General features: G+C 37.4%; 1 protein-coding gene across 1 annotated transcript in view; it reads left to right on the forward strand.

The window, feature by feature from the left end:
- Faf1 (Fas associated factor 1) overlaps positions 1-15266 on the forward strand; it is a 301118-nt gene that overhangs the window by 46122 nt on the left and 239730 nt on the right. Inside the window, exon 3 of the mRNA XM_021160394.1 lies at positions 6720-6766. Coding sequence (XP_021016053.1) covers positions 6720-6766 — 47 coding nt within the window. The remainder of the gene's footprint in view (positions 1-6719; positions 6767-15266) is intronic.

Below are 15266 nucleotides of genomic sequence, written 5' to 3' on the forward strand. Positions count from 1 at the left end.
CTTGGCTGTCCTGGAACTCACTCTGTAGACCAGGCTGGCCTCGAACTCAGAAATCCGCCTGCCTCTGCCTCCCGAGTGCTGGGATTAAAGGCGTGCACACCACGCCCGGCATCAATTGCTTTTTAAATTATATACTGTATAGAATCTTTAACTTGAACCACAGTGCTCCTATGTAGCCAGTTTATCTCACTGGTGTATTTAGGGGGTTCGAGAGTGGTCCTCTGTTTCTGACCTGCAAGCACTGGGATTGCTGTTGTGCCACTATACCATCCTGGTATTTACATGAGTCTGCAGAGACCTGAACACTGGTCAGTATACCTTGTGGCAAGTACCTTTATCCACTGAGTTACCTCCCAGCTTGGGAAGCTTATTTGTGTAGCTTGGTTATTGATTTTAAACTTTTTTCTTTAGCTTAGTATTAAAAGCCTTCTACCATTTACATTGCCAGTAATGAGTATGTATATGACTTTAAATATAATTCAGTCAAGTAGGCTATAATTTCAAATATGTCATGTTTATTACTATTTCTTAAGGCTTACTTTTATTAAGTTTCCTGTGGGTTTCTCTCTATGTACTCGATTGTTTTAGACCTGTGATTGAACAGCAGATTTTAACTGTAACACATGTCCTGGGCAGAAAGAAAAGGAAAGAAAAGAAAAGGAGAGGAGAGGGGAGGGGAGGGGAGGGGAACAGAAAAAGGAAAGGAAAAAGAAAAGGAAAAAAGGAAAGGAAAGGAAAGGAAAGGAAAAAGGAAAGAAGGGTTCTGGATTTCCTAACCTTTTAAATGACATGCTCCTAGTGACCTGAAGACTTTCTGTTAGCCTCTGTCTCTTAAAACTTTTACTACCTCCCTCCCCCAGATTTCAACCTTGGAACACATAGACCTTTGGGGAACATTGTAAGTCCAAACTAACCACAGCACAACTTTTCTAAGATCACTTGAAGCTGAAACAGTACATTCCTTCTACTATCTTTTTAATACTTAGCAATTGATGTCTGTTCCTCTTACTTCAGAACAGACAGGCCAACTCAGAATGCTGCCCTAAAGAGACTGTGTACTTAGGGCTGGGGAGGAGGCTCAGTTAGTAAAGGACTATCTATCCCACAAGTGTGAGGACCTGAGGCTGGATACAGTACCCACATGGGAAGCAGGATGTGGTGGTATATGTCAGTAGCCCGGGAGGCTGATGCCCTGGTTCAGCTAGTGACCCTGTCTCCAAAAATGAGGTGAAGAATGGTAGAAGAAAATGGACTTTGACCACTGGGCCTCCACTACATGCATGTGAACATATTTGCACGGTCATCTTTTCACACCTGTACACAATACAGGGACTATATGCTCACATAGAACAATAAGAAAAGAGAATGTATAATTGTTGAAAGGATGTAAGTGATCTGCAACTTGATTTGATAAGCTTATTCATCAATACAGCTAGGGCAGTGCATTATTTTATACCTTTAATCAATCTGTGACAACCAGCTATATAGAAAGTATCTATGAAGATATATTTGCATATCTCTAAGGTATTGCTACATTGCTACTAGTATGTTGACTAATATGCTTTTTAACAGAGAGGCTTATTTTTCCTGATGTCAAAATTAAGGTTATCATTGTACATGTCAATAGCCTCTGTACTCAAAGGTCTATATTTTAGAAACGTAGCAAATTCAGTAGCACTTTCATACTACCATGTGTGGTGGTTTGAATATGCTTGACCTAGGGAGTGGCACAATAAGGAGATGTGCCTTTATTGGAGAAAGTGTGTTACTGTGGGAATGGACTTTGAGACTTTGCTCCCAGCTGCCTAGAAGTCAGTCTTTTCCTGGTTGTATTTAGAACAAGATGTAGAAATCCACTTCTTCAGCACCATGCCTGCCTGGATGCTTCTATGCTCCTGCCTTGTTGATAATGAACTGACCTTCAGAATCTGTAAGGCAGCCCCAATTAAATGTTGTCTTTTGTTAGAGTTGCCTTAGTCATGGTGTCTCTTCACAGCATTGGAAACCCTAAGTCACCATGCTTGACTTTTGAATTTGTGTTTCCTTAAATAGTTTCTGTAGCCTTAGCTGTCCTGGAACTCACAGAGATCTGTCTGAGATGCCATCTGCCTGCCCCTGCCTCTGCCTCCTGAGTGCTGGTATTAAAGGCTAGCACCACTACTACCTTGCTTGTAGTGTTGCAGGTTTTTTTTTTTTTTTTTTCTTTTCTTATTCTTGTTTTATAGTGGGTTTTTTTGGGGGGGGGAGGGGGAGGGGAGACAATATACATGCCAAAAAAAAAAACTCCCCTCCTTCCACAAATTTTACCTAAAATTTCCCCCAGTAGCCATCATGTGTATATGATATAACCAATTTTATCTTTCATAATAAAGATTAGGAAATGATCTTAAAGAAATTAATTGATTTGGTCTAAGTTTTTGTTTTTGTTTTTTTTAAAAGATTTATTATATATAAGTACACTGTAGCTGTCTTCAGACACTCCAGAAGAGGGCGCCAGATCTCGTTGTGGATGGTTGTGAGCCACCATGTGGTTGCTGGGATTTGAACTCTGGACCTTCGGAAGAGCAGTTGGGTGCTCTTACCCACTGAGCCATCTCACCAGACCTTGGTCTAAGTTTTATTCTGAGATTTTTAATTTAGGTCTTCAACTTTCTTTAGTCTACATTACTTTCACTGTACCTAAGTGCTGTTTCTTTTTCTCTCTAAGATACTACTGTTGCCTAAGTCACAATTTGGATTACTGAAAGAATCTACTTAATCTGTCTTTTCTGTTACCTTTAGGTAAATCTTCACTGTTACCAGAGTGAGCTTTCTAAAAAGACAGTTTTTTCATTGATAGTATAAAGATGGCAAAGAAAATAGTTTGAATAATGCAGTTTATATCTTCCCCCCCCCTGTTAAAATGCATCATATCTATGCTATTCACCAACCACACTACAAACTTGAATTGCAGCTGTAGTCTGTCATGTTCCAATATTTGTTACCATCTGCCATAGTTTGGATACCTGACTTTCAATGCCATGTGTTTAAGGCATAGTGACAACCCTGGTGCTGTTAAGAAGTGGTAGAGCCCATCACTAAAATTCTTACCCTGGGTGAAATCTTAATAATGTCTCTCTTTCCTCCTCAGGTCTTTATGACAAACCAAGTATGATTTTATCAGTTCATCCTCGGGAGCCAGTGAGCTCATTGGGTTTAGGTGAGGACAGGACATGAACATGGGTGATCCCCAAAGCAGCTACACTGGAAAGTCTTTACCCTTCCTGGATGATGACTTCCCAAAGCTGCATAGAATCCTCTTTTCCTAGTCTTCCTTAGCCTGTATATTGTGGCCCTGCTCTCCAAGGCCCTTAGGCCATACAAATGACTGAGAAGAGGACCTGGATACTCGGGTTGAGGGGACAGTGATTCTCCCTGATTCCACCCTAGGAGAGAATGTCTGAAATCTACAAGTCTGAGTGTGGTGTAGTCTTACAAGTAAGCATAGTCAGTCTCATGAAGATGGTGACACTTTGGCTCAGAGAATAATACCTATGACATTCTAAAAGCAGGGTGCCAAAAACTAATCTCTTGTAGCTGTACCCAAATGACTCTACTTAAATCAATCCTGGTGGTGGCAGTGGCACATTCCTTGCTATCCGCCCAATGTTCTGGATTCCTGAAAGACAGACAGACAGACACAGACACACACAGAATCACATACAGACACACATGCACGCACACAACACAAAACCTTTATATTTTAATATGCCTTAAACAGCTCAATGGTTGGGCCACTTCTAAACCTCCACATGGCTAAACCTCTCCCCTCTGATATCCCAGAGTTAGTACTTACCAAAACCTATATTCTATCTTGGATGCCCTGGACCTACCTGCAGCCCTCTCGGGTTGAGTTCCTCAACACCTCCATGACAGTTACATTCTCTGTCCAGCACACCTTAGGCATGGCTTCTATTCCTTTTCCAGCATGGTGGCATCTCTCTTCCTGCTCCCTTCCTCAGTCCCTTGCCTGGGAATCCTAAAGCCACATCTCTGTCTCTCTGCCCAGCCATTGGCTGCCGGTAACTTCATTTACCAATCAAAACCAATTGGGGCCAGGGTCCCTCAGTATCTTACCAGCTGATTCTCATGCAATATTGGGGACCAAATTAACATACTGATTCAGCATTAGACCAAATCCACAACAGTCCCTGACTAAGAAGCTGTTTATAATTAATTGATAACTGCTGGTAGAGGGAAAATGGAGTGACTCTGGCTGTATAACCCACCCTCCAGGGTAGACCTTGTGCTTAGGAGTAGTTGATCAATACAAAGCACACTCCATGTCAACTCATCACATGTACTGCTTGAATGTGTACACTTTTTGTCAGTGATACTTAAACATCACCAGTGATTAGTAAGATGCCGTTCTGGCCTTGCCTACCTACCCATAGCAGTGTGATAGGCCTGCTATCATGACCAGCAGATCCTAGAGATCTTGGGAGGCAAGTGAGGCAGGAACTGTGAGTGGAACAGACCTCATGTGGCTGTGCACAAGGTGTGAGATATATACACACACACACACACACACACACACACACATACATAGACACACACACATATATATACACACATATACATACACACACACATATATATACACACATATACATACACACACACACTATATATATATACATAGTATATATGTGTGTGTTAATTTACTTAGCACACACATACATAAATGCTCTGCTGTAGAACCGAGTTTTGCAGATTTGCCTATGAGAATACGGGTGTTTAACTGATGTGAAGCAGAGCTCCAGAAGCCGTTTCCATTCCCAGACTAGAATTGTGTGCTCGTTAGTGGCAGGCCTTCCTTTTCCTTCCCAAAGTTCCCAGCAACTACCATTCTGCTTGTCTATGAATTTTACTCTTTTCATTAGGTACCTCATACAGTATTTGCCTGTGTCTGTGAGTGACTGATTGTTTTACTTGGTTTAATGTTTTCACAGCCTGTACATGTTGTAACAGGACAGACTTTTGTTCTTTTTTTAAGGGCGAATAGTATTTTACTTACAGTATGTGCATACTGTTTACATTTGCTGATTTGTTCAGTGATGAGAATTTTAGTCACTTTGTTGCCACTGTGAATAGTGTGACTGAACATGGGTGTGCATATATCTCTTTCAGATTGCTTTTAGTTCCTTTGGCTATCTATCTAAAGTAGGATTGCTGTTTCCCCCCATAACTTTAAAGTGAATGACTCATACCTATAGCAGCATACTATGTCAGTTTTGAGAAGAAAAAGGTTTTACTTTACTCAGCGTTTGTGAACATCACTAGTTGTGTGGAGAGACCAAGGATGTGGGCATGATGGACTTCTTCAGCTCTAATTGATGTTATACGTGATAATGCTGGTATGGGAAGAGAATTCTCATAACAGTATCATTCTTCTTAGGACATAATTGATTTCCAGAAGAATATGAATCGACCTTGCTCAAAACTGTTGTACTAGTACCCAGACAGTTTTAGGTTAATAACTAAAAAAATGTTGGCTAGATTGTATATAAGGAGTCATTATAAATGAAAGAAAGAGCATTTTTGTTGTGTTGGAAAAATAAACATAACGGCAAGATGGGAATTGTGGATGCTAAAATACTAGTGATCCATGGATTAAGTATCCGTTACCTAGGTAGTTTGAAACTAGTTTGTGACATACTGTGTAGAAACAACTTGAACAAAAATCGAATGATTTCTGTACTCCCAGTATTTTCCACAGGTGGAAAAAAGTGGATAGTTGATGAAACAATGCTAATATTGCAGTAATTATTCCTCTCTTATATAAGTTTTCCAAACATGGAACTTGCAAGAGTTATACTATTAATTTGATCTGCTTATAATATATATTGCTACATAGAAATGCATTTATCATTTTTATTTTCAAATGGTGTTTGAAATCCTTTTTTATTTGTGTACAAATTGTGTACTTGAAATGTATTAGTTTTAGTATTTAGTTGCATTTCTATATAATCAGTCTGGTAACTCACCTTTTTTTTTTTAAAGATTTATTTATTCATTATATATAAGTACACTGTAGCTGTCTTCAGACAGGCATCAGATCCCATTACAGATGGTTGTGAGCCACCATGTGGTTGCTGGGATTTGAACTCAGGACCTTTGGAAGAGCACTCAATGCTTTTAACCAGTGCTCTGAGCTATCTCTCCAGCCCACAACTCACCTTTTAAAATCTCAGATTATACTTGAATCATTTGAATATAAAGTAGATGTGTGGGAATAGGGAGGTAGGAAGCAGAAATTATCAGTATGAAGAAAGGCTCACAGATTTAAAAGAACATTTGAAGAGTCAGGCTATTAGGGAAGCCAGTGAACAATTGGTCCAACAGTTGACTTAAAAAAGAAAATGACCTTTTGAGTAGTTTTGTTAGAAGAACATAGTTCCAGTCATTTCAAGTTGAGTTTACTCAAGGTCCAACTTGGAGAGTTCATACTGATTGGTCCATGTGGGGCCGTTGTTATTTGACATAGTCGTCCCCCCCCCCCCAAATACTGTATTTTATTATGGTAAAGTAGAAGCACTTAACAGAAGATGCTTATCATTAAGGGAACATTCAGTATTTTGTTTAAATAAATTATTTCAAGGTATATTTATTTCCTCTTATGGTATTATTCAGTCCACTTGCCTATTTTGTTAAATTCTCTTTTGTTTTTTTCATTACAGGCAGCTATCAATGGTGTAATACCCCAGGAAAATGGCATTCTACAAAGGTATGTTATAAATAAAACATTTAATAATCTGATGACAGTTTATCAGATGGAGAAGAAAAAGTTACCAATTTTTTGGTTTATCTTTTAAAAAGAAGTTTTATTTTTATTTTATGTGTATGAGTGTTTGCTTGCGTATTTGTAAGTGTAGCATTTGCATGCAATGCCAGCAGAGTCAGGCCTGAAGTCAGCATTGATACCGGGGAACCGGGACTGAAGATTCAGATGGTTGTAAGCTATCATGTGACTGCTGGGAACCAAGACCAAGTCCTCTGCAGTGCAGCCGCGTCAGTGGCTAAGCCATCTGTTATTGCTGGCTCCTGGAATCACCTTGATTGGAGCTTTAGACTTTTAGTCAATAATACAGGCATTATTCTTTTGTATCATTTGCTAACTAGTTCTCTAATGTAGGTAATTCTCTAAAGTTTCCAATACCCACTCCCTTCCTTTTTTGGAGCAAAGTCCCATGCATACTCATCTGCCTTGGGCTGCTTAGGTAGCTACGTCTGGCCTTCAAATATTCTCTCTCCTACTTTATCTCCCAAGTGCTGGTGTGACAGGTATTTTAACTATAAAAATCTCTATATTTTTTGCTAGTTAGATAATAACAACCTTTCAAGTGAGTTGTTTACTTTTAAATTTTAAAGAAAACTTTCCAAAGCATCCTTTTAGTCATAAGCTGGAAGGAACTGAAAAGAAGACAGGACTCCATAGCTGCAGAGTATGATTTCCCCTGACGTGTCAGGCTTTAGCTCCAAGCTTACTACAGGTCGTTCCCCTTTCCTAGTTGGCTTCTAACTCTGGACAGCCTTAACAATTTCAGTAACTCTTTACTAATGACACATCCCAGAGCACTGAAATATTACTGTACATGAAATATCCACTGATAACCTATGGATTGATGTTATTGGCTTTGTGTCCAAAGACACAAAGGTAAACTTGAAAGATGATTTTTGAAAGAGAATTATAATGTTTTAAAATATATTTAAAAAGAAGTGGGTGATTTTATTTTTTCTTCTTAAAGTGGGATTAAAATTCTGGATTAAAATGACTTAGTATAAAGTCATAGGAGATAGAAACCGTTTTTTCTTCCAAGCAGAGTTTAATTCTCAGTTCAGACTCTTGGTTTGAGTTTGTGGCTGGGACTTCTAAGTCACGGAAACATGACCTGCTAAGTGCAGATGAGGCAAACAGGAATAGGGGACTAGGAATAGTTGTGGAGAGAAAGAAAAGTGCTGTTTAATAGCATAAAAAATTCAACCTGAATGTAAAATTGTGTTATACTTGGTAGGAAACTATATTTAGGATGGAAGAAAAAGTCTGTTTGATGCCCATGCCACTCTTAATGATTAATGGAAAGCTATTTTCCAACTCCCCCTTAAAAATTTGTCTCCTGTTTGATCCAGAGTAAATATGGCTGATAGCCAAAGTCTGTTGTAGCAGCTTTTTGTTGTTTTTGGTTGGAAGCGAACATTCAGTTAGCTGTATTAAAGCTCTTGTCCAGAAAAACAAACCGGATAATTATAGGAACTTCCTTCATGCTCAACTTTATAAACTTGATTTAGGAAGTTTTAGACTACTAAATAGCACTCCAATTTCATCTTGAATAAATGCTGTTACCGCATTTTGTGCTATTGTTTCCTTTGGAGGTTTTAGCCAGTGGCTTCTGAAGACACATTGGACTTACTTACATTTCATAGCCTTTGCTATGGTAAAAATTTCTTTTTCCCTGGAAATGTTCTATCTCTCTTTTTACAAATGATGGTTTTGCTTATTTTTTTTAATGATGAGAAATTTACTCTCCTGTAGTAAGTACTATAGTGTCTAGGGTCTCAATTCGATAAGAGTGGGTGTTTTATTAGCTATCTTTGTTTTTGTTTTTTTTTTATGAGGAATAAAAATGCTTGTAGAAGAAGAAAGTTGTATCTAGTAAGCTGTACCTATTTTCTTCCTATGTTCTTTAGTTTAAAAATCATTGTGGATTTTCCTAACTGAAAATGGCTCTGTGTGTGCTGACAAAAGAAAATAAAAAGGCTTCTTGTCCTTTTCCATAGTTTAGTGCTAAAGGCAGACGACACAGTGCTAGATGTGTATGTGGTCACTTAAAGGTAACTGCTTTGTAAGTGATTTAAATTAAATGTAGTTTATATAGACTCAATTCTTGGTTTATACTTTAATGGAAGAACAGAACCAAATGCTTTAGCAATAGGTATTTCTATGTATCTCAGCTTCATTTTTCTTGTTGAGCTTATTTTAGGCTACAATTCCAGGTTATAGTCTTATCATAAAAGGGAAGTGAAGGCAGTAGGAGCTTAAAACAGCCAGTCACATTACATCCACTATCAAAAGCAGGGAGGGATAAGTGTGTGCATGCTTGCTGTTCACCTTGCTTTAATCCACTCTGATTTAAAGTCTAGGACCCAAACCCACAAAAGGGTGCTGTCCACTTAATTTAGGCTGGATCTTCTCATATCAGCTAATATAATCAAGACAGTCCCTTACAGGGGTGCCTAGAGGCCAACCTGATCTAGGTAGTCTCATATTGAGCATCTTTTCTCAGGGAATTCTAGATTGTGTCAAGTTAATAATTCAAAATAACCATCACATTATCTATCCTATTTATATATCTTGAAAATTGTATGGTATAAAATACTATCATGAGTTATAGAAGTTTTAATAGTAAATAGTTGCTGAGCAGTTTTAGATGTGTTGATATGTAGTTATCTTGAAGTTATAAAACTTTTTGGAGTTTATTCTTGGAATCCTCATAGTGCAAAGAAAGGACCAGCTCCCATAGTTTGTCCACTGACCTCTATATGATCATTGCTGGATCTACTTTTGTGTGTGTGTGTGCCACATGTGCACCCTCCTCCCACAAACAAATACACAAACAAGTAAATATGCTTTTAAAAATTATAAAGGGAAATTAACATTTCTTTATTGTTTTTTTTTTTTTTTTTTGAAGATCAGAAAGTATGACCTTGTGCTTTGAGATACTTTCCTTTGGGTAAGAAAGTTGAAATAGTACAGTAATTATTTTAGGTAGGTATTAATAAAGACAGACACTATTATCCTTGATTTATAGTTAAGGATAATAAGGCATGAAGTGACTTGATGTAGATGGTTCAGCCTGTCTTCTGTCCTTTTTTCTAGGACTGTCCCATTAGGTAACATAGAGCTACCACTGACTTAGACAAACGTAGATTCATCTATCCATCCATATCAAGTTTATATATGTATGTTGGATATTCTTAATAGTTTCTTGATTGACAGTATTGTGCAGCACCTGAAACTACTTTAAGAGGTAGTTTATTTATTTATTTATTTATTTTTTTTATGAAGGAAATATTTAATTACAGCGATGGAGAGCAGGTGTTATGTTAAGCTTTGTAAGTTAATAGTGTACTTTGCTTATTTACTAAGTGGGTGGTGTTTATCAATTGCTTCTTTTATGAACCAGAAAAGTATATAGTATTTTCATTGGTTTATTGCTTAGCATATTAACACCTAGAAAAGACCAGATTTATTTTTGAATCTTGAATGTTATTATACTTTTAGAATATATAATGTTATACCATCCATGTGTAAGTGCTCAAGCATTCCGGTTTAGTAATATGTCCATTTAAAAAACCTGAATTGATTTACAAATTTGACTTGAAAACAAATGTGCTTTTATTTGAGAGGTGTACCCAAGACTTTTCCTTGGAATGGACTCTTTGAAGTTCAAATAATAAATAAATGCAGAATTCCTGTTAACTTTGCCTTTTTCTCACTACTTGCTGGAGCCTGAGTACTCTGCAGAAAAAGATGAGCACTCTGCTGGCTGACCTTTAGACCTAAAATAGATTTCTTTATAGATGTTCCTCCCCTTACCAGTGTTTCTAAAAAATGGTGCTTCTTATTTTAACTATATTTTATTTTAATATAACGATAATTTATGTATTCATCAATACTGTATCACAATGATTGATATAGTTGTGAACAGTAGAATACAGGGGAAAATTTCTTCCCCAAGAACACATTTAAAAACTGCTCCTTTTCTGGAGCAGTTGGATCAGAGTGACAAATATATTGAAACTGGTCCTATCTAATTCCTGTTGTGCTATTGATTAATGGAGTTATAAAGAAAATCCAACTTTCACAATTCCTGCCTCAAAAACATATATTCAGTTCTTTTGGAAGGCAGCAATAGTTCTTGTTTCTTTGGTATACAGAAAGCTGAATTCTCACACCAACCATTAAAACAAACAAACAAACAAACCCAAATAAAACTATGATGGAGTTGAAACTAGAAAATATAATTAGCTTTTTATCCTTCCATGACTATGGGTCTTTTTGCTTACTTGCCATCCTTCTTCATTACCTAACATTATCCTATCTTTTTCACCTGTCTAAATTCTTAGATTTTACCCAGACTTCCATCTTTTTCCAGTGCCTTAACTTTATTAATTAATTTTGAGACAGAGATTCCTTTGTTTAGTCCCATAGCTTGCTCTGTAGACTAGACTGGCCTCAGATTCAGAGATCCATCTACCTCTGCTTCTAGATTGCTGGGATTAGTCATGTGCCTTCACTATCTGACTGTTTTGTTTTTTGTTTTTTGTTTTTTTAAATAAATTTTTGATTAGAAAAGTATAGTGGAGGAAGTCAAATGATAGTTTGATCATTTAAAAAATATTTATTTAATGTATATGAGTGTTCTGTCTGCATGTACACCTGCATGCCAGAGAGGGCATCAGATCCCATTACGGATGGTTGTGAGCCACTAAGAGGATGCTGGGAATTGAACTCAGGACCTCTGGAAGCACAGTCAGTGCTCTTAACCACTGAGTCATCTCTTCAGCCCCATTGATCATTTTATAAATGAAAAATATTTTTGAAACATGTTTGTTAAGGATTAATAGCCAAAAAACCTGGTAGGCGATTGTTAGTCATGTAAAATTGAAGGAATTTCATGTAGGGATTCAATTATAAGATGTGGAGAAAGTTAAAAGAGCAAACAGTAGATCCTAAGACAAAACAGATTAAATGAAACACACACACACACACACACACACACACACACACACACACCCCCGGGCGTTTTTTTTTTTTTTTTTTCTGTGAAGAGACACCATGGCCACGGCAACTCTTATAAAGAAAAATATTTAATTGGAGCTGGCTTACAGCCTCAGGGATGTAGTCTACTATTGTTGTGCTGGGAAGTATGGCAGTTAGATTGGTGCTGGAGGAGGAGCTGAGAGTTCTATATCTTGATCTGGAAGCAGCAGAAGGAGCCTATATGTCACTGAGCCTGAGCTTAACCATCTGAGACCTCAAAGCCTACTCCCACAGTGACATACTTCTTCCAGCAAGGCCTCACCTACTGCAACAAGATCACCCTCCCAATAGTGCCACTCCCTATGGGCCAAACATTTAAACATATAAATTTATGGTGGCTATATATACTCAAACCACCACAACTGGGAATCCACTTAAAGGTGGAAGAAAAGAACTGACTCCACAAATTGTCTTCTGTCCTCCACACAGGCACTGTGGTAATGTGTGTGCCTACACAAACACATGCACACTGTGATGGCTAACATTATTTGCAAACTTGATATCTAGAGAGCAAGCCTCTGGGCTTGTGTTTGATTATCTGTGTTGAGGTTGCCCTCTGATAATGTCTTTAGGGGGTTATCTAGATTATATTAATTATCTAGCCAGGTCCAGTCTAAAAGCGGGCAGTACTGTTTCCTAGCAAGACAATTCTGAGCTCTGTAAGAGTAGAGAAGGTGAGCTGAGCAAAAGAATGCATTCAGTAATTTGTTACTTCTGTTCTGGATTATAAATGTGATAGGACTAGTTCTTCAAACTCTCGCTGCCTTTACTTCTCTCTTGTGATAGCCTGGAACTTGGACTTTAGACCTAGAATAAGTCCCTTCTCCCCTAAATTGTGCTTGTCAGGGTTATTTTAATACAGCAGCAGCAAAGAAACGAATGAACGAACACACACACACACACACACACACACTATTAAAAAATCAAGAACAAATATACAAAAAATCCTTATATTAATGAATGATATTAAAATAAAGTGCATACTGTTGTTGGTTTGATATATCTGCCCCTGGTAGTTTCTTTTTGATAGGTTTAATGTTTATGCTGAAAGAAGAAAGTGTGTGTGTGTGTATTTCTGTCTATTTAGTCTATGTTTCTTATTTTCAGCTAATGTCACTAGTCGTCAGTATCTTTAATCTGGTATGACATCACAAACCTTCATTTTGAAAAATCAACATTCTTAATGAATCTGTCTTTCATTAGTTGTAAATTTCTAGTAAATTCTTAACTGGACATGGTCCACAAAGTCCTTTGGAGTGCAGAGCCCACTGTATAGCAATAACCCAAGGATATTTTTCTTGGTAATCAAGATAAACTCTAGTTAATACCTCTCCATTGCTGGTGATTTAGTGTCAACTGACATTCTGAATTTCTGACTCAGCAGAAGTATTGTGAAAACTTTATATCCCTGAGATCTACAATCTCTGAATTACCATAGTCCAAATTGCCATAATCACAAATGTGATTTTATTGGGCGTAGTCAAAGGAATTACTACCGCTGTTCAATTCTTACTCCATTATTTTTTGGTATTTTGATAAATATCATTGTATTTTGGTCACTAATCTAAAGCATATACCTTATTCTTTAGGAAGGATCCTTCAATGTTGAGGTCGTATCTTGTAATTTATATTAACTACATGTTTAGAAATCACTGTTCTTTTAAGCTAACTAAGAACAGGCAATCACATTCATACATAAGCCCATTGCTGCAGTTCCTTTGCTGTGGAAATCAGTTCCTTAGGCATACTGCATGTGAGGAACATTTATAAAGTGTTTGCTAAACTTACAAATGGTGATATTGCAGTATCATTGAGGTCAGAGACGATAATTCATATTCTAGTCTTTTTTCATTGAAGATAGATGTTTCCATTGCTAATCAGGCATAAGATTCTTGTATATCGTGGCCTTAATATTAGTCTCCCGTATCTCGGTTCACCTTTTGCTGTACCCATGCCTTACTTCTTTTCATGGTATGACCACATCATTAGTAACCCCAGACAGAGGGTGGAATTATTAGCCAGTGTCTTGTCACTGTATTAAGAGCATTTTCTTCAATGAGTCAGATGTTGAGATTCTCAGAAACAAGTATTTTCATGTTCAAAGATGTATTTCCATACCTGTTCTCAGACTTTGTTGCTTACTTTTTCATATTTACTATTTACAAATCTTGAGAAAATGTCAATGTCATATTGCTCCTGATTCATTTTTTTATTAGAAAAGTATAGTGGAAGGAATCACACCTTCCACTGTAATGCTGCAGTCTCCCAGATTAGTTGATATGTATGTTAGGTTTTTGCTGAGAGGTTTTTGCTGAGTGGCTGGCCTGTGAGGCAGCCTCAACTTCTTCATGATGGGGTGCGTTGTCACTGCTTCTTTTCTTTTAATGAGAATGCAGTGTTGCAGCAGTCTGGTTTTGTTTGGCTCCAGAATATCTTATATAACTAGTTTTTCTCCTTCCACTCTACATATTTCCTTTCCCTGTTATTTAGTTGTTGATGGGAAATGCAAGGAACTGCAGGCCCGTGGGTTGCTTTATACTGTTGGACTCTAGAAACCTCACCAAGATGGAAGCACTGTGATTTCCCCCCCTTGCCTGACACAGGTGCTCCATCACTTGCTCTTGCTTATCCTTTGTCTTGTAGTTCATATATCTGTTGATCTCCAGCACCTGTGTGTCAGATGAAAGCATGTAAGTTACCTGCAGTTCTGTTCTTTAGGTCATTCCTCAGTTGTCAATGGAGTGTTGGTCTGTATAATGTCTTGGTTACTAGGAGCTCTTCAGACCAGCTTCTTATGACAATGAGTGGGATAATTGATGTAAACTTTAAGAAATTAAAGTACAGGTGCTATGTATTCCATATTTGCCATGGTGCTTTTCATATCAATCATAGAGAATAGAAGTATGTATTTGTTAATAGCTGTAGGGTATCTGTAAGTTAACAATACACACTCACCTTTTTTTTTTTTTAAACTCTTGAGGACCATTTTAATCTTAGGGGCTTTTAATTGAAAAACAGCAGAGTAGGTAAGCAAGCTGACCAGAGGCTGGTGATGGAAAGAGGAAGAGAGAAAGGTACACCCTTTCTAAAGGAGGTTGTCAAATAGTCTGCCTACTGTTTTCACTTGGTGAAAGCAGGAGGAGGATGTTAGGAGCTAAAAAAAGGAAAGCTCAGAGCTATATTATATATATATATATATATATATATATATATATATATATACACACACACACACACACATAAACTGTAGCATGCTTATCTGTTTAATTATCTGAGCCTCTTCTAATATGCTTGGCAGATTTGGACATCACCCTCTATGCAGATTTTTTAGAAGAGGTTTTGTTTGTTTTTAGCTTGTTTGTTTGTTTTTAATTATCTTTAATCTTTTTTTTTTTTTTTTTTT

This window comes from Mus caroli, chromosome 4 (genome assembly GCF_900094665.2).
Source record: "Mus caroli chromosome 4, CAROLI_EIJ_v1.1, whole genome shotgun sequence".
NCBI lineage: Eukaryota > Metazoa > Chordata > Mammalia > Rodentia > Muridae > Mus > Mus caroli.